The sequence below is a fragment of the Kryptolebias marmoratus genome, linkage group LG17, assembly GCF_001649575.2.
Source record: "Kryptolebias marmoratus isolate JLee-2015 linkage group LG17, ASM164957v2, whole genome shotgun sequence".
In the NCBI taxonomy this organism is placed as follows: domain Eukaryota; kingdom Metazoa; phylum Chordata; class Actinopteri; order Cyprinodontiformes; family Rivulidae; genus Kryptolebias; species Kryptolebias marmoratus.
In genome coordinates this window covers 7,642,122-7,667,105 of record NC_051446.1, presented here as the reverse complement: position 1 = coordinate 7,667,105, position 24,984 = coordinate 7,642,122, and the positions used below count along the sequence as shown (strand labels likewise).

Genomic DNA, 24,984 nt, shown 5'->3' with positions numbered 1-24,984 from the left:
CAATTTATTTGCAAAATAAGACATATTTTATACTCACTGAGCCCTCAAGTGGTTCTATTAAAATAAATATTTTCTTTGTTCACTAATTGTTATAAATTGCTCTCATTATGCCATTTCTTTTGATCATGACAAAATGAATAAAGCACTTTCTGCAAATGTTTCACATTAAAGAAATGCCAGACGCAGAGTGGAACTGCAGGGAGGCTTTCAATGTGACACATTTTCTAATGTCTTAAAAACATGTGAATAAAAATATGAAAAAGGAGACAGAAAAAAATGAATATAGTGGAATATTTGTAGTCCTGGTAAAAATTTAACTCTTATTTCTCTAAAGTGGGGTCGGTCAAAAATGTATCTATAGCAAGTAAAATATTGTTCATAACCTTTTGGCGGAACCCCACTTCAAAAGTTTAAAACAGTCACTTTAAAAGCAACCATTCACCCTCTACATTTTGAATGTTTCTCTGCTTTGACACACCTGACTTGAATGGCCGAGTGATTAACAGGCTTCTGCAGAACTTGAAGACCTGCTGAAGATCAGGGACACATCTAAAACATGTAGGATGATAGCCCTTGAGGAGTGGGATTGGGCACCCCTGCTCTAAAACAATTTATTCATCCATTTTCTTTACCCACATTTTCCTTTCAAGGTCATGGGGGAGCTGGTGCCTATCTCTAGCAGTCACTGTGCAAGAGGGGGAAATTTACACATTTTTGGAAACGGTATTGTATCAGAATAACAATGTTGCCATTTGCCCTGATATGCATATGATTGCTACCTTGAATTTTTAAAATGACTGCTGTTACAAATGCTTTCATTAGTGTCTTGCCTTTTAAATAACCCAGAGCTTTGATTTTGACAGTTATACCACCACATTTTCAGGACCAGGGAATACAATAGTGCTAGCTATAGATGTACTGACACATTGTTACAGCAAATATTGCACCTTCACATGGGAAGTTAGACACTAAACCAGATACAAAACACCAACCCACTTTAGTAGATACAATGGTCTGATTATTATAATAGGTTATAATATATATATATATATATATATATATATATATATATATATATATATATATATGCATGTTAAAATGTACATTAGATTATATTTAAGTTGTTTTCTCAACTGCACTTTGGAATTCCATATTGTTTGCAGCACCAATTAGTGTATGTAGTGAGAAATATTTAGCCATGAATTTACAGTCTTGTTTTGCAATCTATGAAATTATGGATGATGAACCCTGATCTCCTGAACCTTAGTTTAGCCACTGAAGTCTACTCTTGGTATCAACTGCTCTCTTTGCATGGTCCAATCGATACTCATAATGAGTGACAAATCACAAGCTGCTGAAGAGGTTTGTCAAGGTCAGGAATCAATCAACTGGAAGCAGCATATATGTGCCAGTCTGACAATGACAAGGAGAGTTAGAGCGACATCCCAGGATAGACCCCTACCAGCATGTTTTGAATATAGTATAAGAGAGTCAACTGCCATCATGGCTGTTTTGTTCAGGTCCAAAAGTGACTGCAAAACTGCAGCAAAGACACCCTTCATACACAGTCGGCAATCTGGCATCTAAAGCTATTATGCAGAAGCAACTAACAAAGACCATATCTAACTTTCCTGAGACCGTCATACACATAAATGAGGTAATGGTCAGTATACTGCTAAGAAACATGGACAGAAGAGAAAAAATACTGAAATGGAAGAACCAGGTCTATCATTATGTGACTTTTCAACGCCATTCACAAAATCCCAAACTAGTTTACTGTCTAAAGAGTGATGTTTCTTCTGTCAAAAAGATGATAAAGCTCTACTAGAGGAAAACAGTTAGTGCTGGTAAAGCTCTTAAAGAAGTTCCTGAATGATCTGATGACCATGCATTAAAAAGACTGAATTGCACCAGGAGATGCACATTCATTTGATGCCCAATACCACAGAGCCTGCTGGAGAAAACATGTATTTCTTGGAATGCGAGACTCCTGCACCAGTGAAAGCAGAATGGTCCACAAGGAACCCTTGCTACAGCGTGCAATCAGCCTCACTGATGTACAAACGAGAACCAAGCATACTTACTTATTGAAGATATTGAAACAACATGTCAATATGCTTAGTACAGAAGCCTTAGATAAAACCTGATTTTTGAGAATAACAATCCTAAAGTAGCAGACACACTGACCTATGCATGTTTCTGACCTTTATGAGAAAATTAGAGTACCCAGTGAAAACCTACGCATACATGGTGAGACATGCAAACCCCACATAGAAAAGCCAGGAAGCATCATATTGCTTGTCATTCAAAATATATTGCTGACACATTGTCAAAGTTCACTGGTTATAGATGAAGTTTTGGTTCAAAGGCATTTAAAGTTAAATTTCTTGGAGTTATTTAAGGTCATAAACCTAACTGAAAACTTCATAAAGTATATAAAACAAACAGTTTGTAAATGCTTAGCAATTTTAAGTAGCATAAATTGTTTTTAAAATAACACTTCATATTTTGTATTTTGTAAGGATAACATGCATAAAGCATTCCTGTTACTTATATTGTGTATATATTGGGTTGAAGGAAGTACTACAGAGTAAGCATGATGAGTGGTATATTGTTGTGATGTCTAGTTGTTTTGTTAGTGTTTTTTCCTTCCATGCTACAGTGTATCTGTGGTGCTCACCAGCATCTTCTTGTCTCAGTTCTTTCATGAGCCTGTGGTAGTGTCTGAATGTCTATGGGTGAGACCATCTAGCCAATATATACACAATATAACCCAATACATATACAATATACACATCCAACATCTTCTGGCCCTTCTTCTTGCTAGTGCTCTCTGTTGCTCTACTCCAGCAGATGTCAGTCTGACAGTTTCTTCTGTTCGCCTCATCTTCAAGTAGAGTCTAAACTAAACACACAAGAGTAACTTGCAGTTTTTTCCATATTCATGTTTGCGGAATTAATGACAAATAGAAAATACAGATCTTAATTAGTTACACATTATGTGACTAAACACAGTAGCCAACTAGTACAAAGAAATCCCCACTGTGTCGATGCTGTTGGTCTTATGGCATATATAAACAACAATGCAATATATATGCAGCAGCAATTACATGGCATTGTAAACAATGTTGATTTACATGGTACATGTGCCTGGAGAACAAGATCAAACACCACTGATACACTGCTCTGACAACATGGATAAGAAAGACATGCAATTGTAACATCCATCCCTCCATCCATCCATCCATCTTCTACCGCTTTTCCGTGGTTGAGTCACAGGGGCAACAGGTCCAGGAGAGAAACCTAGACGTCCCCGTCGACACTCTCCAGCTCCTCCTGTGGGATCCCAAGGTGTTCCCAGGCCAGAGCGGATACATAATCTCTCCAGTGAGTTCTGGGTCTGCCCCAAGTTCTCCTCCCAGTGGAATATGCCTGAAAAATCTCCAAAAGGAAGGCGTCCAAGAGGCATCCTATTCAACCACCTCAACTGACTCCTTTCAATGAGAAGGAGCAGCGCATAAAAGCTCCACAAGTACGCTACAATACTGCGGCAGTGCAGAGTTTTAGCATAGCATGAGACTGTGTAACATCATTAGGTACAACTACAACTACTACAACGTTGTTACAACTTTTTTTTATTAGAGTGTATATGTATAGGTATATGTGTCATTTCCTAGTTGCTTCAAAATTTTTCAACATGACCAATAAGCCTGTGACAGCCTGGTGTTACTGGAATCACTATGTATGCTACAGTATACATAGAGGCAATGTGATGATGTTATTTTGTAAAAGCCACATATTTCAATATGTTGTACAAACACAAGGCTGTAACACAAAAGTGAAATGTGGGTGTTAACCTTTGTTTGCATTACAAAAAGTAAAACAAGAATTTGACACAAAGTAGATGTAAGAGAACAGTCAGTTTATCAAGTTAAGTGTAATAAAATTTAGGGATTTAGCTACTTATTTCTTTTTAGTTATGTTCAAAGCTAAAAAGTAATGATGGTGTTGAGATCCACTGCTAAAGATAATTGGAAAAGATTATATTTTAAAAGTTAATTTGTTAAAACTTCCTTAAGACAGATGTGTATCTCAGGAGTAAAATGATGGGACGGACTAAAAGATGGCTTGCAAAATAATTATTTTTCAAATTGAGAAAATCTATAAATATTGAGACTTAGCAAACTTGTTGAATATTAAATCTATAAATACTGAGACTTAGCAAACTTGTTGAATAATAAAATGAAATACTGATGATATTGTTTGCAGTTGGTTTAAATTTTGTGTTTGATTTGTGCAAAAATGTTCACAGAAGGAACGCCACAATAATCTTATTGACTTTCCACTCATAAATAGTACGTAATCTTGTTTGAAATATATCAGACTTTTGTATTTTTGGATATGTGTGCACATGAAGACCCCATGCTGTAGGTGAATCAAGGAGAGGAGTGTTTGACTTCTCTGCAGTGGGGCTGATTGAAAGCCCTTGCGCTGCAAACACATCTGGTCAGGTGAGTCTCACAAGTCGTCTCACAAACTGCACATTTTCAATTTGTCTCAGCAGCTGTTCCGCTCCACCCGAGCTCACCGCATGCCATCATCTTATTACGCTCTTATTAATGTAATATCATTAAACGTCCCTCTGAACATCCGAGTGCAGCAATTTATACGCAGCTCATAATGTTCATTCCTTTTGGCAGGGCTGAAGAGCGGGCGAGTCCGGCAAGATCTACTGCCAAGTCACGAGGCTTGAACTGATCATTTGGGTGGTGGTGGAGCGAGGCAGGGTTAGAGGAGGTGGTGGGGGCATTGAATCATTTGGCGTATTTATTATCCGTCCTCCAGCTCTGGCTCAACCCTGCATTTCCTAGATCAGGCAAAATAATGGCCTCAATAACCTTGGGCATCTGTGGCCCCTGAGAACAGTTTTCTCCACCCACCCCCCACAACCTCTGTCGTGCTTTTCATTACAGATCTGTGATCAAATAAACACAATACACATGTGTGAGAGCACCACTCCCATATACTCTGAGGCATTATTTCTCTTCATACCGAGGCTGACCGGGAGATAAGAGCTCGGACAAAGATTCAGTTCAGTTGGACTCAAACACTAGGCCACTCTGAGAACATCTGTCATGATTTCAAAGAAATAAATATATAGCTGGGGGTTTACTGGAACATGGATGGTTTTCAATTTTCAATATTCAAGCTATCCATTTGTTTACCTAGCATTCCTTGAATTAATGCATATCACCTGTCGCCTTTCACTACAAAGTTTTTAATGAAGCTCATTTTATGAGAAATGATAGAGTTGTAGCCATTTTGGTCAAGCCTTGTAAATGATGTTAGGTGCAATGTAATGGAATATTGTGTAATACCTTATTTATTGACAAAGACTCTCAGCTACTACTACATCACATTTGAGCTCAATATCTGTAAAAACCGGTAGTGTTATAGTCACTTTTGTGTTTGCTAAAGTTGCTTAGCTGTGGTGGCAATCTTGAGTTAGCTTGACTCCGAAAGCTAATCAGACATAGATGTACAGCCAATAATTACTTTCTAAGAGTTTCAAAAAAATCTCTCCAGTGGTTCATGAGATATTTTGCTAACAGACATACAAAGACACCTACACACAAATGTGGGCAAAAACATTACTGTCCTTTCGCCTTTGGTGGCAGGCTACATTGAAAAAATAAAAAGTCAAATAAAATCCTGAATATATCTTATTTTTAGTAAAATGTTATAAAATCTGCAGATTAATCTACACAGCTTCAAGGCTACTAAACCAGTTATTTTTGCAATTTATTTTAAAACTGTGTAATTATGATTAGAGCAGAAAATTAAAATATAATGCCTATATTTTACAGCAAAGGTAGAAAGCAATTATTTGACATTAGCAGGTGGGATGGATGTATCATTTACAAGGATTTGAACAGAACATCTCCAAAAATGAGACTCGTAATTACTTTCACTGCAGTGGAATTGGATCCATTTCAGCAAAATGTAAAACAAAATGATTAATTTGAGTTTTAAAATAGTGTTTAAAATATCAGGTGTCATGTATACAGGGCCTTAGAACCACACAAAAGGACAAAGATCAGCATTTACTATATTCTAAAATATACAGAAACCAATCCCTAATAAATTATTTACTTTTATAAGATGTACATTTGTCATTTGTTATCTGCTGTATGGTGTTATGTCAAAAGAAAATGCTTAACTAGCAGTTGTTCACAATCAATTCCTCAGTTTCCATGTAACCAAGTATCTGAAATGGATGCTGCTTCTCTACTGTTAATTAAAAATTACAACCTGCCTGCTTTGTGTGTCTATTACTCAGCCACGTCAGTTAACATGACAGAGAAATGAGAAATGGACATCCAGACTTTTCAGTTCATTGAAAGAACAGAAAGACTCATTTTATCAAAGGCAATTTCATAAATCTTCATTAGTGAGAAATAAATGTTAGGAGTTATATCCATAAGGAAAGGAACATAAAGTAAATCTGCATGGGAGGTTGGAAAGAGGTGGGGCTGTGTTTATTGTTGGTTTTGAAAAATAAACAGCATCATCAAGATGAGTAAAGAAAAGCCCATACATCTGTGTTAATTTCATTTATATGACTAATAAGACATTAATAGCTTTCTTTGTAATTTACTATAGCTAGTCTTTGATATAGGCACCTTTTATTTCTTGCTCAACGGAATTGTCTGGTAACTTTTGAGGTGACATTTTGTCAAATAGTTATCAGTAGTTAGTATCTAGTCAGCTATGTAGCAGTCATAGAACATGGAGTATAAAGAAAGATGCTGAAGTCTTCTTCCAGGCAAGGCTAATGGCTAGCTACACAAGAACCAGCATTTTAAAAAAAAAAAGATTTGAGCTTATAAAACAACTCTTTCTCAAAAATGACATGTTACTGTGAAAGAATGCTATATTAGCTAATATTAAACCTCAACACTTTTGTATGACACGGTTTAGTTTGTTGCTATTTTCTCAGCCAAACAACATCCGTGTTACCACATGGATATGTGTGTGCGGAGCACAGTTATATGCCGATGGTGCTGAGGCTGCAAAAGTATCAGTCCTCCTGATCAGCACATCTAATCAGTCCAAAGGTTTACTCACTTCCCAGTGGACTGATACATTCACAGCCTGAGCACCAACCAACAACATGATTTACACCATCTACACTCTGCACACATACATTAGTGTAGGAACACAAACATTGTCTGGTTGAGAAAATAGCGGAAAACTACACTTTTGCTAATGTGGTGTTATTTCACACTGTTATGTTGATTTTGAGAAAGTCCAAACAAGCTAAACAAGTTGGCACTTGTTTAGCTAGCCATTACCCTAGCCTGAATCAAGATTTTTGCCTCTTTCTCCATACTCCATGCTCTATGACTGATATCACAGCTTATAAAGTATTATTTAGGTTGTGAACAACCTTTTTAAGGGAGTCTCCAAATTTTTTCAAAACATTTGCAAAGTTCTCATTCCTTGCATGAGTCATAGAGGCTTGCTGTCCTATTGTTTGAACTTTGAAAGTGTTTAAACAGCTTTATGTCAAAATAATCACAGAGTCATTGTAGGTGTCTCAAACAGTGCTTAAATTAGTTTCTGTCAGTTCTAGGGCTAAAACCCAGAGATTCTTTTCCCCAAGGACACTTTACAGCTCCTCCTGGGGGACCCATAGGTGCTCCCATGCTAGAGAGGATACATAATCCCTCAAGTGAGTTCTGGGTCTGTCCCAAGACCTCTTTGCAGTGTAACATGCCCCTGATCACCTTAACTGACTCCTTTCGATGCGAAGGAGCAGCAGCTCTAATCCGAGCTCCCCCCAGATGACAGAACTTTTTACTTTATCTCTAAGGCTGAGCCCTGCTACCTACAAAGGAAGCTCATTTCAGCCACTTGAATCTGGTATCTCGTTCTTTCAGTCGTGATCCATACCTCATGACCATAGGTGATGGTTGAAATGTAGATTGACCAACAAATCGAGAGTTTACTAGTTCCCTAGTCTAAATCTGCCTTTCTTCATTTCAGAAGTGTACTTCAGCAGAATAAAATATAAATGTGGGGGCAACTACCAAGGTGGGTAAAAGGCAGGCAGAGGTGGGCAACAAAATAATGTGCACGGCCTAGAATATAGTTCTGTAAACCGTGTACACAAAAATAGACCACAGATTTCAAACACTGGTTGTTCAAAATGTGACTGCAAGACTCACCAGTCACTTGATTGCAAACAGTGAGATACTGGTGTTAGGGTTCTTTTTTAAAGTCTTCAGAAACTGTAATTAGTAGATTCATGAATGACCTGAATATCACTTTATTTCTGTGTATACAACATACTGTACTTACTAATATTATTTTGTTAATGTGTTTCTCAAAAAAAACAAACATCAAAAACCATAAACATAAAAAAAAACAAATATTTTTCATCAATCAGGCCACAACCAGTTATTACACTCAGGACTTAAGGAATTACCTTTGCAAGTTAATTGTTTGCACTTTAAAATTCCACAATCTTCAAAAGGTATGAGATCTGGACTGTCCACTGGTCACGTTGTTGACTTCATCTGTGTTTTCTGAAGAATTTTGAAAGCTTCTTCTCCGATGCTCGCTCCATTCTAATTCTGAAAAGAATACTTTCATCCAGTCGTCCACAGTCGATGACTTCTTCCTTTCAGCCCACTTAACCTGGTTTTGCTCTTAATAATGAGATTCCTGCTTCCACCTATTTGTTTGTAGTTTTAATTTGAGTTTTTTTCAAAGCATATGGCCTATTTTATTCAATCTCCTTTGTCTTTATATGTGTTCCTTTCAAAAAATTTCACATTTAGTTTATATTTCTAATTTTGGCACATCTGACTGGGAACAACCAAGACATTTTGCCACAATCTGTGTGAAATTTTAAAATCCTTCTCATGGTTTAAACTGACAGCTCTCTTGTTTGGAACACATTTCTTGACAACTCTTAAACATCTCCAAGAATTCTTTTAAATGCAGGCTTATTTTGTATATTTAGAACTGTACAAGGTTTAGTAATACAAGTTACAAGCCGATTCCACCATTTTTCTTCAGATTTATCAGATTCAAAATACCAATAATTGACCAATTCATTATTTTTTGAAGTACTGTTACAAAGCCAGCATGTTCTGTTGTTAAATCCAATAATTAGGCATTCTATTTATATTTTGTTCCCCATAACACACTCACAGATAAAACAAAAAACTTGAGTATCCAGAAGGAACAGGTGGTCCACCTACAGAACAGGCATGGTTCGGTAAATGATTTGATTAACAATAAGCACCAAAGGGTATAACTGGTGGTATCATAAGTGGAGCAATAGTTGCTGGAGGATACAACAGTGAAACAGTAAGTGAAGGTCAGCAGACCCAGAGGATGGCTTGTAGACACATGATACTTTATCACCAGCACTTGTTGGGATTTTGACAGGGGTCATATTGTGGGCTTGCATGAGGCGTGGTGGTCAGATTGTGATATTACTTACGTGCGGGTCAAACATATGTCACTGTTGTTTGATGTTGCAATCAGTGGGTATGTAAGGGCACCCACACACATCATGAAAGTTCCTGTAGCTCAAGACAGACCACACTAAGACAGGATATCTGGATTGTTCATCAAATATTTTAGAACCCCATGACATCTGCATCTGCTTCCCCAACACAGGTATTGGGCTCTATACAAAACCTTGAGTGGTCCTGCTCCATGTCTCAAGGACTGGTATCAGCCACCCTACAGGTTTCCTGTTCTAAGCATAGGCTGTTATTGACACCAGAGCAGAGGTAGCTGTGTTTGTAGTGGTGCTGTAACCAAGAGGTATGGACTGATGATGAGTGGTGTTGTTCAGTGATGAATCTTGGTTCTGTGTTACCACTGATGACCATTATGTTTAAGTATGGAAGCTCTAAGGGGAGAGAACCAGTCCGGCAAATGTTGTGGAGAGATACAACAATGTTACTCTAGGCATCATGGTGGGGGCAGCTACAAAATCTGACTAAAAGTCACCTCTGGTAGTGAGTCAGAGAACAGCACAGTACTTTGTCATTGACATCCTGTGTCCACAGGTCTTACCCTTTCTAAGACAGCACCTAGTACAGTGTCCTGGTACAGGTCTTCTGGTAGTCAGCTAGGTCCCGCAATCTTTCCCCAACCAAACATGTGAGATCAGCTGGCCTGTCAACTACGACCCAGTGCTGATCTGCTGGATCTTGAGATTCAGTTTCAACAGCTGTGGGTCGACTTTCTAGAGGGGAAAAGATCTGTCCGATCTTGTATCCAGAGCTGAGAGGGGGACCACAACCTACTAACATGGGACCAGCTCTGTGTCCATACTACCAACTCTGATCTGATATTGCAATCATTGTAATAAAGTCACACTACTTTTTAACAGGGCAGTATCAATTTATTCCCATCCCTCTGACTGGATGATTAACTGTTTTGTTGTCAGTGATTGTAAATAAAGAGCATCAGGATAAAATCAGCAAGGGTAACATAAAATTTTATTACGTCTCCTAGCTGCTTTCTAATTTCTGAGTTTTAACGAGTATTTTCCATGCAGCATATTGCTTTGTTTCAGTGACCTGGTGGGTTTATGATCCCCTTCTTCAACGCCTCCACAGAGAAACCATTGGTGTAAGGCAGCCAGGAAGCAGAGCAGACCCGTACTATTCGCCATGTGAAGATTACTTTCCCCCTCCTGCCCCCTGACGCTCGCTGATGTGATCTGAAAAACTCTGACAGGTCACAGTAACCCCGACAGAGCTTCCACTATGTGTGGCTAATAAGCTCCAGCTGTACATGCAACAAATAAAAGAGAGCTAGCCTGCATCTGTATCAGTAGCAGCAGCAGCAACAACCCCACAGAGCCCCTTCAGAGACACTGTTCCAGTCCGATCTGTGAGAGACGGACTTCTTTTGGCATTACAAATCCACACATTTAATAGGCAACAGAACAAACACATGTACAGACATAGTAAGGTCAGATTCTCATTGAGTGAAGCATTTTTCAAAATGAACTTTCCAGACACATTTATTGGGCCGACATTACTCAAACACAGTGTATGACCATTGTAAACAAGAAAACAGAAAAAGGCATCAGCTCAAAGTGTGCCAAGCTGTTTCAAATCTTTAACTTTTCTCTTTTTTTTAAATCTTCTTTAAATATCTTTTTTAATGTTGATTCCGTAATTTCTTTTTTACATCATCAGTAATTTTCTCCAGTATTGATAATAATAATAATAATATTAATAATAATAATAATATGTACAAATGAGGCAAAGACACTGGTTGCTCTGAGGCTTTTTGCTTGCTTCCTGTGACATGACACATTTTGGGGAAATGACATAGTAAGGCTGTGTTCCATCTTTGTTTCCTATGCTGATTACATGCCCTGTTGGTGACAGTAATGAAACGTCCACGTGGGTCCTGTTATTTTGATCGGTGGGGTATTTTAGAGGGTGGGGGCAGTGACTTAGTCCTTGGATTGTCCCACTGTTGGCAACATCTTTTTATGTACAAAGCCTTTCAAGTCCCGAGAGGTTGTCGGCTGGGAGGATATCAAATAAATTCTTGTATGATGGGTTTTTTTCTCTTCAAATGTCTTTTTTTTGTTTGTTTTCTCCCAAAAACAGTACTGGTATCAAAATGTCCATATAGATGTAGTCATACAGTGGGGAAGGAGGAGGGGTTTGTTAGATGTGTTAGATCAAGGGTTCAAACAGTTCTTGATGTATGAAAAGTAGTCTATTCGCTTTTAAGTTCCTTCTTTCAGATAATGACCAGTGTTGTCTGTCTTTGTACAATGCCATGAAAAGTTCTTGGATGAGAAGTATCCTTACAACTAGTTTTCACATCTTTTCGTTTAACATTGTCCTCTTCATCCCATTCGCTTCATCCCGCTCTCCTTCACTTACATTCAGTCCCTCTTCACTCTCATCCAAGGAGGGTTATTTCAGCAACCACTCATTCACTAGAACAAAATGAAAAAGAAAGGGAGAGTTAAGATTTACATTAAAAAAAAAACCTTAGAACATTTCTGTAGAAATGTCGACAGTGGCCAAAATTCCAACATTCATCAACTTTCTTCGATAAAGCCCAGTAATATTTGGAATTGCATTTTGTAGTAAAAAAAAATGCCTATGTTTTGATGTATGAACTTTACAAGAAGTGTAAAAAGCAATAAGATAAAAATAAACTTTAAAGTCCCCTAAAAAGATCAAGCTGACAGAGACACAGACTAAAACTTAGGCCTCAAATATATTTTTTTTAATTTTGTAACAAGAGCAATGTTCTGTTCATTTACATGAAGCAGGTGGGACTTAAAATTTGTACTGGAACCATCTAAGAGGGAAGCTGTTACGACTGCTCCGGTCTACTTATTATTTACAGTTTATGAAAGACATGACAAGTTAAAAAGACCCTTCACTTCCAGTTTTAAAGAGAAAAGTCAGAGCTCATATTCTCATATTTTCCTAGTCTATAGAAGCTTTTTGGTACTATTAGATAGTCTCTTGTACCTTTAGTTTAGAATTATCATGTTTTATGTTGGCTGTTTAGCGGGCCTTTGGTATTATTAGTTAGCCATGCTGTACCTTTAGTTTAGCATTACCATGTTTCAGTTTATGTTAGCTTATTTAGCCTTCCTGTACATTTAGTTTAGTTTAGTTTATCTTAGCTCATATTTTAGATATTGTTAGATTGTTAGATTCCTAATTGTTGTTTAGTTCAGCTTTAACTTTATCATGATTTCATTTAGATTATTTTAGCTGCTATTTTGACTGTCTTAGGTCATGTTTAGATATGTTTAGTTTCATGATTTTATTTAGATTATCTTATATTTCATTTAGATTATACATGGTTGATGTTTTTACTTGTGTATCTCTATATTTGATTATGATGTTTTTATTATGTTTCATCTGTATTTGATTATGTACCCGATTGTTGTTTCCGTGTTGTAAAGCACTTTGAATCGCCTTGTTGCGGGAAAGTGCTATATAAATAAATTTCCCTTCACTTCATTTCACTTGGGTGTGCACTCTCTGCACTCCAGGAAGATTTAAGAGCAGACTGTAAATCCTATAGTTATCAGGCTCCTCTCTTGTAAAACCAACTTCCGGTATCTGTCCGTGAGGCTGACAACTTGTCTACTTTTAAGCCTAGTTTTAAGACTTTCCTTTTTGACAAATCTTATATTTAGAAACAGTAATGTGGATAAATATAAGATTTATCCAGCATAACTAAAGGGGAGCTTGGGTTTCTTGAGTTCTCCTTTAGTTATGCTGCTATAGGTTTAGACTGCTGGAGGACAAACTGACCACATTTCTTCACTCTGCTGCTGTCTTTATTCTCACCACTTTCCATTTTTGTGTATGCAATTGCTGTCATTAAATTGAGTTGGTTTTTTTTTACTATAGAAACTATTTAGAATACGTTAAACTTTTTGTGGTACATCCTCCAAAAATCATAAAACCTAAACTGTTATTGTGTAAAAACTGTTAACAATATCAAACTACTAGTTCAATCCTGTAAAGTTCAACTTTCTGTGATCTGTTTAAACTTTAAATGATACCCTCTCCCAAGAAGGCATCATATTTCATCCTTTGCCATAACATGCCATTTATAATGGATGCTTCTCAAATGAATAGAGTGAATGTGTCTGTGTGTGTGTTGATGGAAAAGACTGGGGAAACTGTTGCAATTATATTTTGAATGATAACATTTACAGAAATTTAACAAAGTGAAGAGGTGTCAAGACACTGTAATTTGAATAAAAGAAACCTGGTGCGTTCTGTGAAAGACAGGTTTATTAACACAATTAGGTTTCCTTTCATCAGATACACACACTTGGAATGTTGCCTTTTCAAGTTTGAACAATTTCCAATTATGTGATTCTTAAACCGGTAAGGCTTGAGAAGACCTGTATCCTATATGGTATTCTGATTCCCTCAAAAAGATTACATTGTTTTTATGGTAAAACAAAAGATCTTTAAGAGCTCAAATTATTGTGCTTGATGTTTTTTTTTAACAGCAATTATCACCACTTTTTAGTTTCTCCCATCCACAAGGTTATATTGTTAGTAGAAAATTTCTGAAGAAATGTTGAGGGGTTCCAATGCAGCTATTGCCCAAAAATCTAAATCATTCAACTTTTTTCTTTTTTCCAGTTAGGAATTTTAAACCTCCTTTTGTCTAAGTAAAAACCTGATTTGTTATTTAAATATTTATGGCATTGAGTAAAATTATTGATCTATGCAAATCCTCTAGTTTATTTTCTTGCATTTAAAAATTCTAATCAGAGATGACATGACATCTGAAATTCTACAAGATTTATGTGGACAGCCATGTTTGAATATTACAATAACAAACTAGAACCTACAGAATAATATACGATCCAGTAACTCAAACTATGTTGGTTTCCAAAAGGGGTTCGTGTCTTTTCTGGAGAACAGAGAGAGGAGGTGGAGAACACAACACCATTCTACTTCAAACTGACAGACAAAAACACAAACTAGAAACTGAGCCTCAAGCAAACTCTTGAATTGTGAGTAGAAGAAACAGCAGGTGGCTATACATATAAAGTAATATATAAATTTTTTTTTTAAAAATATCTACAGTGTTTTATGTAAGAGATATGACACATTAAAGAGACTGTCCACTTCAGGTATTGAAGGGAAAATTCAGAGCTCAAATGTAGTGCGTCAAATACAGTTTGGGTGCACAATCTGCACTCTGGGGGGGCTTCAGAGAAAATCATAAGTCCTTAAGAAGTGAGAGAGACACAGGGTGAAACGAGGCAAAAATGTCTCTGTTGTGATGTATAAACTGCATAAGACTGGTAAATGTCATAGGTGTAATAAAGGTTTGCTGAAACAAAAAAGACATTGGTCAAATAGTAATAAGGGTGGTTTAATGCTTATGCACTGGCTCTTTTAACATCTAACAAGCTACTATTTTGCCCTGCGGTCTTTTTTATAAAGAAAGAATATAATGCGTTTTATGGTAATAGCATCTTAAAATGGTTTACATTTTCTGAGGAGTCAAGCTTAGAGTTTTTTTTTATCATGTACAGTTCGTAAGATTTGTTGCAGTTTAAATCATGCAGATACATCACATAGCTTGCATATGTTTGGTTTAACGTGATCCCACATGCTGCCACTTTAGTTTAATGCTTAAGTTTAATTAGTTTTGACTCCAATATGCCAGCTATTCAACAGCATGGCTATTGGGAAGTTAACGTTGTTGGAGCAGTGAAATCTTCACTCGACCAATTTTCAGGACTGAGACTGCTCAAAGGTTCAGTTTCTGAAAGATTATTTTCCTTTTCCACTAAAAATGTACCTTCTAGTCACAGCTTAAGACCTGACATGATTGATGCATTACTTTGGGCTTATTTTGAACTCGAGAAAGACATTAAAGATGAAGTATTTTCCAAATTCAAATAAATGTTCAATTTTTGGATTTAGCTCTGAAAGTAGTTCAAAGACGCATCTGATCTTGCATTGAGTAAATTTTTATCTCTCAGAAGAGAAGCTAGGAAGGCTTTGTTGTGTGTGACCCTTTACAACAGGCAAAAAAGAAAATTGTTCCAATTTAATGAAAGACACTCCTCCACTCAGAAGCCTTCCACTATTCCAAACAAATACCTAAGCAGGTCTGCTTTCTGAGCTTCTGTCATTGTCTCCCTGAGAATGTGCAGACTGTATGTTTGTTTGACAATCAAGATGCTGAGGGGTAGGTGTGGAGCTTTGTAACTTCTGCACCAATTGTGGATTTTGACGTTTAAGGTAAGTGGAATGAGAAGAGCAGAATGAGCACAGCAAGAATAAAAAATGTCTTGCTTTGCGTCAGCCATGGTACAGTAAACCTCACAAAAAGGAGAAGGCACTGAGGCCACCATTGGCCTTAAACATATTTTTACGCTCCAGGGGTGAAATTCAGCACCCTGACATATTGGCTGAAACAGTGAAGAGAAGATGGCAGACTGTTACACCTCTCCAGGTTGCAGAGAGTTGTGACAAGCCTGTTTTCAGCCTTCCACCTGTCAGATCTGTCAGGCACAACCACACCAGTGTTTTGACAATCCAACTGTCTGTCTACTCCCTTTGTATTTTCTCTTGAACATCTCAACTATGTACATTTTATCACCTTCATCTGAACTTAAGGTTTCTGTTCAGTTGGTTGCCATTTGCATTTTATTTTTGCTAGATGTCACAGCATTTTACACAATGGATGTTTTGCAGGTATCTAAAACATATTAGACATCATTAGAAATGCCTGAGAGTGATACTTCATGCCCAAAGAATTGAATTCTGATTTATCATGATTACTAACCAAAGAGAATACACTAATTCATCATGACCTTATGATCAGTTATTTATTACTGAGTAGTTTTTACATGCAAACCGATAGAGGGATGGCCTCTACTAGAACTTTAAACATCTGCTGTGGTATTTGGCTCCAATCTGTCAGCCACTAATCTTATAAGTCCTGGAAGTTGTGAAGTGTTACCATCATGGACTGGATACTTTTCTTTTGTATAATTCAGATTAGATCTGGAGATATTAGAGACACAGTAAATGCCACAAAATTGCTTTTGAGTTCTTCAAACATTTCATAAACTATATTTGAGTGTAGCAGAGTGCATGATTTTGCAGAAAATGGCCACTGCCATCGGGGAATACTCGGTCAGCAAGAATAGGTAGGCAAAACATGATAAAGTGGCTTCCACATTAAAGGATTTCAGATATTTCTGCTGAACACTGATAACCCCACACTGGACCCCTGACTTCCATAGTGCATACACCATGTCCTCAGTAGGTAAGGCTCTTACAGACATGAAAGGAAAAAAAGGCACTATGATGGGCCAGCAGGGGTTAGCTCTGTTAGTCCACAGCAAGAAGGTCCTGGATTCCAATTTTAGCTTGGGCCTTTCTGTGTTCTTTCTGCTTTCTCCAAGTCCAGTGTTTTTCTCTGACAATCCAAAAACATCCATGTTAGGGTAACTGGTGATTCTAAATTGCAAGGTGTGACAGAATCACAGTGATCAGTGAACAAACAAAATCCATCATGACTGAATGTGAGTGAGTCCTCCTGATTGGACACACTGAAGTATCATCACAGAGCACTGTGTCCTGAGCAACTTTGCTCTGCCCTCTGTGCACTGCTCAGGTCAGCACAAAGAACCTCTTCCTTGCTGTTGGAAAACACATTCAACCACAGGAAAAGGAAGTCCACCCTTTTTTCAATTCTAGGTTGTTGTTGTTTTTTATCAGGGCACAATAAAAAACATCTAGTCCTTAATATTAATAAAATTTACACTCAAGTGTATGAAAACACATAGTAGACTATTTAATAAACAAAAATGAAGCCAAAACAGAAATACTTTGTGCAAAACTAAGTCCACTTTATGATCCCACACCTTGTAGAACCTTTTTTAGCAGTAATGATATGTAGTTGTTACTTCTGCCAAGGAAGTTATGTTTTTAGTATTGTTGGTTTGTTTATTTGTTTGTCTGTTTGCAAGATTACTTAAAAACTAATGAACAGATTTTGATGAAAGGTTGCCAGAAGTGATTGAATTTTGGTGGTGAGCTGGATTGGGCTATTTTTTTTAATGATATGGCCTTAGCAGAGGTTTGTGCTCTCTAAGTGCTTCTAGTTTCCTGTAAGAGTTTACCAATCCCTCACATGGATGTGGAGGTTTTTTTCTTCTTTCCTTTTTTTGCTTCACTTCATTGAGGTTTGCAGATATTTGTTTCTGTTCAGCTCTCTTCATGTCCCACCACAACATTTCAGTCAGGCTGAAGTCTTAATCTTTACTCAACCACTGCAGCACCTTGGTTCTTTTCTCGTTCAGCCGTTCTGTTGTAGATCAGCTGCTGTGTTTGGAATCATTGTTCTGTTGCACCATGACCCAGTTTGGTCCAGTCTTCAGCTGTCAGACAGATGGTCTCACATTTGACTCTAGAATCCTTTGTTCTAGAGAGGAGTTCATGGTTGTTTAAATGACTTCAAGGAGTCCAGGTCTTGAGGCTACAAAACAAGCCCAAATCATCAGCCCTCCACCACCATGCTGACAGCTGGCATGAGGTGCTGATATGCTGTGAGTGGTTTACTCTAAATATGCTGCTGTGCTTTATGGGTAAATATATTTTTTCAAATCAGTTAACCAAAGCATTTGATCTGCAGCACCTGGCTGATACCGAACCTCTTAAATCCTATGGCAAATTTGAAACATTCTAAAAATTATTCAATTCCAAATGACTTTTATGTCCTAATACGTAAAACCCTAAAACTAAAAGAAGGTAGAATTTATGTTTTTGTGACTTGGTTTGGAAGAGGTGCAGCCCCATATTAAACAAACTTTGATGCAACACAACTTTTTATTGGAAGTAACATTAACTTTGTCTGCATTACAAGCTTCAGTAGCTCTCATCAGATTGGCAACACCAGCCACCTTTCCTTCCACATGTGCATCAGTTTTTTAGCTGCCTCGCTCTTTCTCTGGTTTTCACTTTTTGGACTAATTTAAGTCAGGTCTAAGCACTGCAACATGAGAACATGCCACACTGCGGCCATTGTCACGACACTGAAATCCTCATGCTTTTATTCTGTTTCCACCACATAGACATTAATCTTCTCCTCCTTCCTAATATACTCTACCATTGCCAGGTGTCAGTGTAGCGAGTTGTTTTTCACTCCACCTGTCATGTTATGGCTGATTTGTGTGTCCTGTCAGCAGCTTGGCAGGCATCAAATGTAATAACACCGGCTGCAGGAACAAACTTCTTGGATCATTTCCTTCTTTGAGCTATGGGGAGTTTGTTTTCAGAGGTGAGGACAGAGTTCACAGACTGTACATCAAGGCTCTGTTTGTATCAGTCAACTAGTTCAGCATAACTTCTCTACAGTGCCAGTCAGTTCAGTTTTACAACCTGACTGACCAAATTTACAAGCTGTACAGTATATTTCCTTTAAATATTTAACTTTTTAAAAGCATCGAACAGTACTGGATAAGTTTCATGCTTTTTGTAAGTCAAATACTTAATCTTTTTACGAGTGCCAATAGAAAAGGATTAAAGCACCTTTATGACTATAAAGCCAATATTGTTCCATTTCCCTCACAATATTCAGTTTGGTACTGCAGCTTCTCTGTCAGGAAAGCATACAGAAAAATAAATCAAAGCATGGATTTTGTTTGGGAATGACAAAAATTCACAAAAACAAATAAATTTTTATTTACCAGCAGAATTTTGGCCTAGCATTGGGAGTGAGCTGTAGGAACATGTAAAGGTAGAAAAACTGTACTACCCTAAACAGGGACGTGACCAAACAGGAGCTAAATTTCCCCCATTAATAAGTTATTATCTTAAATTATAAACTTGCATGACACTAGTGAATTTGTGTTTTTCATGTCTTTACACATTCATTAATTTTTTATCTTTTTATTTTTTGACATATGCTATTTCTTGTCATCCATGAGGGAGTGCTGTAGCACCCTCAGCACCCCAAATAAACAGTTTAGGATTTTGGCAATGCCAGTGAGAAAACCCAGCCCTCCCTAGAGCTCTACAGCCCAGACATGCTTCACAGAAAAAGCATACGTAATTCAAAGATTAAACAGGTCACCAAAAGTTGGACTTTACATGTCTGAAATGTAATTTTGATATCTTTTTAACATTTTTTACCCAATTACAGTCAAAGTTTTAGGTTTTTTTGCAGAGTGCACTCCAGAAAATTCAACTTGAAGTTTATGGTGTCACACTTGTTTTACAAGCACTTTTTAATCCCACCAACTTTACACTTACAGTTTATACGTCAAAACATTGGTAGTTCAGTCTTCTTTCATCCAGTTTGTCTCACTGTGAGGATTTGGATTTTGTGTTTTCAGTTTTGTTATCTTTATTATTTTGTTGTGGTTTTTAGTTATTGTTTCAGTTTGGTTTTTCATGTTTGTGTTGTTGCTCAGTATTCACTCCTCTGTCACTCTTTTGCCCTCCTTGCCACGCCCATCTCCACCTGTCTGTCATTATCCCCACTCACCTGTTTCCACTTACCTCGTCACCCTCCATATTCAAATACCCGGTCACTTCTCCCACAATATGTCTGTTCATTGTTTATTCGTTGTCTGTTGCCGCTCACTGTGCTTTGTTGTCTTGATGCCTTACCTTGCCACATTCTAGGATTTTTTTTTATGTTTGAGTTGCTGCTATGCACATGTGGCAACCAGAAGTTTTTTATAGTATACTTATCTATTTACTAATTTATGGGTAAACTTGTAGTTTATACTAATAGATTTCATAGTGACAGTTTGGTTGAGATTAGTTTCTATTTCTGTCCTGTCTGATGAAAACAGATACTGTGTGCTCTCTCTCCCCCTCTGTTTTTCAGAAAAGGTGGCAATCACCATGACAACCAGTTACTCAGCAGATTATTCAGCAGGTTCTTGTTTGTTTTATTGTTCTATCATGGCTGCCTCCAAACATCCTGTAGATTTTGAATTTTGAAAAAATCCAGAAATCACTGTTTAAGTGGTTGTTTGAAAAACATTTATTCCACAGAGATCATAACCTATGGGATCACCTCACTTTAGTGGTTTAATGTTTCCTAAACCACCAGCTTTTACTAGTGTACATATATGGCTACTAATTATTGTGGATTTTTTACAACTTCTTGTTTTTGTAACCCATTGACATAAACTGGCATGGCACTGGATTACATGGCATTTTTGAAATGTCACTAATTTCTTCAGTGTGTGTCTAAAGTATGGTACATTCTGCAGAAAAAAAGCCAACATAATGTTCTCAATGTCTGATGTTTGCATTCTTCATGATTCAGTTTGTTCCTCGTGACTTATTTATAAATTAGACATGACAGTAACATGTCAGTTAACGTGGTGGTTTGTACCTCGGTACTGAAGCTTCTGAGCCCTGTTGTTGGGGCAGTCTTTGCCCTGCATGCTGAAGTTGATGTTGGTGCGGATGCAGCGATTGTTCAGAGGCTGGACGGGGCGTACGTTGTCGCTCATGCTTAGGAAGATCTGAGATGGCTGGTTCTGGCTCAACAGTCGCAACGAGTGCATCTATGACAGCATGAAGGACAGAAAGAGAGTCGTTCGCAGATGCATTATGGAAATGTGGTTTGAGTGTTTTCATCCACAGCATCATACTCAGTGTGGAGAATTAGACAGAAAACGTGCAAGCTTCAGTGCTGAGCTGACATGTTTTGCAGGAGGGAAAATAACACTTTGATAGAGAATCTTGATCTGAACCGTGCAATCCCCAGTGGGAGCTGTGTTTCAGGTTTTCGAGTTGGTGGTTCAGCCTCACCTGCATGCGTGTGAGGTACACAGGCTTGTTCATCAGGATCCATGTGGCTGTCTCGAAGCATGGAGGGATAGTCATTGATCCTTCATATGTGATAAAACTATTTGTTTCTGGGTAAATCTCTTCGATGTTCAGTCCGGTCAGAAGGTATGCATCATCTGTAGTGAGAAAAGCAAGGAAAAGAAAAACTTGAGAAAACAAGCAAAGATAATACTGTTCTGTAATTTTACACTGCAGTTTAAAACAATGTAGGCTGAATGAAAAAAAGAAAAAAATATATCTTATGATTGTTCAAATATCAGCTAAATCAGTTCAACTGAAGGGACATTTATTCTGCTGAGTTATAAACAAATAGTTGTTACAGTTACAACAACATTGTTTTTAGTGCAATCTGAAATGTAGACATTGTCCAAAAAGTGCACAAAAAATATGGTAAACTCCAGAAAGGTATATTTTTCTTGAGTCAAGATAAAATTACAAAACAAAAGACAGAAAAAAATCAAGTGGTCACTTCAATTTATTTGACCCCAGCTTGTTGCAAAATAAAATGCAACACAGAACTGAGTAACATCTTCTAATGTGAAGACATTAAAAAATGTGAAACACTCACCTTTAGCTTCTCAGTTAGATGAGTACTAATGTGATAAAATGAGTCTTGATATCAGGCTTATTATATAAATACCACCTGCCACAAAGTGTGGGTTATATGATGTAACTGCTTGCTAAACTTTCAACTCTCGTTCCCCTCTCTTTATGCTGTGTATAATAACCAGAGAACTGCCAAACAGGAGGAATCTCTCACAAACTCCTCCCAGAAAGACCCCTGGTCCAAGCTGTTGCTTGAACCCAGGACCTGCTTATTGTGAGGCAACAGTGCTGACCACTAAGCTATCATGCTGCCAAAAATGTTTGTTGTATACTTCATTGTGCTCATCTTAAACATCTGTAACAGGACATTTTCAGTGTGAATAAATGTACAAATACATTACATCCTGGCATTTAAAAATGAAAAATGGTCCTGAAGGAAAATCAGCGCCCGGTTTGGTGTTTTATGTTTTTACAAAATGGGCTGTACTTCCTATAAGTCAGTGCTTACTACTTTCTCAAAACTACACCCATTTTTAATTTGCTTATTCCTTTTTTTAACCCACATGGATTCTGTTTTATAACTATTATGTTGATGCAAAATCTGTCCCAAGATCGCCCTCAAAAACCAGTGAATAAAGCTTCTTTGTTTTAGGTTCTAAAGATTTAGAACACATGACATTATTCATCTTAAATTGATCATTAAACCACTACAGATTTTGTTATTTTGTCATAGGGTGTACTAAACTCACCTAACTATAATAAATAATGGCTATACATTCAAATTATTTCCCAGGGCATTTAGAATTATATTCTAAAGACATAAAAGCACTGAATAATTCTTTTGATGTGCATTTTAAATCCTGGATAATAGAAAATAAACATTCACAAAAAGCTCCCTGACTATTTCTTCTGTTTCTTTTTTATTTGGTGTAGGGAAAACCCGTGTTACGTCTGATAAGATGAAAACATTTTCACACAATTTAGGAAGACAGCACTTTTATTTTATAAAATACACAATTATAAATTGTCAGATCTTCTTGGTGTTTGATCATAATGACACACTAATATTCATCAGTTTAATTATTTACAAATTTACCCGATTAGTACTTTTGATTTTAGCAAGCTTTCATAGCAGCTTTGACTTTGGTATAAACTTTAAAAATATCAGCTCAGCTTCGGATTGTAGTTTATTCATTTTGGCAAAAATGTGCAGCTCCAGGTCAAAAGCTTTGATTGAAACTATTAAATATATTCATGCACATATCTAGTGTCAGAAAAGTTAGTGGTAAAGCAAGTAAGCAGTTTGTTTCTGAAAAAAAAAGGCTTTTCCATCCAAAACAGTTTGGATTTCACCAAAGATATTCGATTGACCTGGTTTCTTTTATTAAAACAATATTGAAATTCCTTTCAAATAGTGAGTCATAAAAGTAAAATTTATCTTAAAAAGCTCTTTACTGGTTCAGGTCATGTTTAATTAATTGACAACCATGTATCAAACTTACTGGAGTAAAATCAACCTAATAAAACTGTAAAATTGAGTTCCTTGAATTTTTAGAATCATTTTCAATTTTAGAATCATTGCTGTTCTACTTGTATATTAATGATTTCCCTAAAAGATGTAAAGATATTCAGAACAAAAGTATGCAGTTGAGGTTATTAGATATTAAACTTCAACTGGACAGACAAATGGTGGTTTAAGAATCTATTTTTGTCTCTGAGCTGAACTATAAGTATCTCAATGTGTCTTACAATCAGTCACAAAGTCTGTAATGATTTTCATATCATCAAGGTGAGGGAAATTCAAAAACCAAATTTGTACGCTTTAACTTCCTCTGGTTGACAATAATTTGATCTCCAGTTTTAATGCAAAGAACCTTGGTGTTATTTTTGATCAGGATATGTCTTTTAACTACCACAATAAAAATGTTACCACGTCTGCTTTCCTCCACCTGCATCATATCCCTAAAAATAGAAACATTTTGTCTCAAGATGATGCAGAAAAATGTCCATGCATTTATCATGTCTAGGCTGGATAGTTCTTTATTATCTGGGTGTCTAAAATTCTCTTTAAAAATTCTTCAGTTGATACAAAATGATGCTGATAGAGTTGTAATGACAGTTAGAAAGACAAATCATATTTCTCCACTTTTAGCTCCATTGGCTCCCTGTCAAATTCAGAATAAAATTTAAAATCGTACATTCTAACATTTAAAGCTCTCAACGACTAAGCTCTATCTTATATTAAAGATCTCATTGTTCCATGTTTTCTGAACAGAGCACTTAACTCTCCAACTGCAGGTTTACTTGTGGTTCCTGAAGTTTCTTACAGTACAACAGGAGGCAGAGTTTTCAGTTCTCAGGCTCCTCTTTTGTGGAACCAACTTCCAGTTTGTGTCCGTGAGGCTGACACCCTGTTTGCTTTTAAGACTTTTCTTTTTGATAAATCCTATGATTAGGGTTGGCTTGGGTTTCCTGAGCTATCCCTTAGTTGTGCTGCTATAGGCTTAGACTTCTGGAGGACAAACTGACAACATATCCTCACTCTGATGCTGTCTTTACTTGCTCCACTGTAATTATTTCTATTAACATGTGTTTTTCTTTGTCTTTTTTCCAATACAAACTCCACCTGGGCCAGTCTGTCATGTTGGGTGGGGAAGGAGGCGAACCCAGAACGCAGACTCATCTTTCAAAAAGAAACTAATTTATTAAAATAAAAGGTAATCAAAAACAAAGGCCGACGTGGTAGCATAACCAAACATAACAAAACTTGGGGCAGGTGTAGATGGGCGTGGCAGGCAGACAAGAGACAGACTGAGGAGAAGTGAATGATGGCACAGAGAACAAGACATTCCTTACGTTGCTGGAGTATCCGAGAAACTCAGAAGGATTTTCTCCAAACACAACATCCCAGTACATTTCAAACCCAACAAGACTCTCAGACAGAGGCTGGTCCACCCTAAGGACAAAACACCCAAACCAAAACTGAGCGGAGTTGTGTATGCAGTTCAGTGCAGCGAAGAATGTTCAGACCTTTATATTGGAG

The 24,984-nt window shown here is 37.1% G+C and overlaps 1 protein-coding gene across 1 annotated transcript in view; it reads right to left on the bottom strand.

Annotated features, from left to right (window-relative positions):
• Positions 1–8,305: 8,305 nt before the first annotated feature.
• The window catches only part of ca10a (carbonic anhydrase Xa), a 408,567-nt gene continuing 391,888 nt past the window's right edge, over positions 8,306–24,984 (bottom strand). Inside the window, exons 7-9 of the mRNA XM_037981003.1 lie at positions 21,357–21,511; positions 20,935–21,109; positions 8,306–11,998 (exon numbers count right to left, since the gene is read on the bottom strand). Coding sequence (XP_037836931.1) covers positions 11,976–11,998; positions 20,935–21,109; positions 21,357–21,511 — 353 coding nt within the window. The 3' untranslated portion in view covers positions 8,306–11,975. The remainder of the gene's footprint in view (positions 11,999–20,934; positions 21,110–21,356; positions 21,512–24,984) is intronic.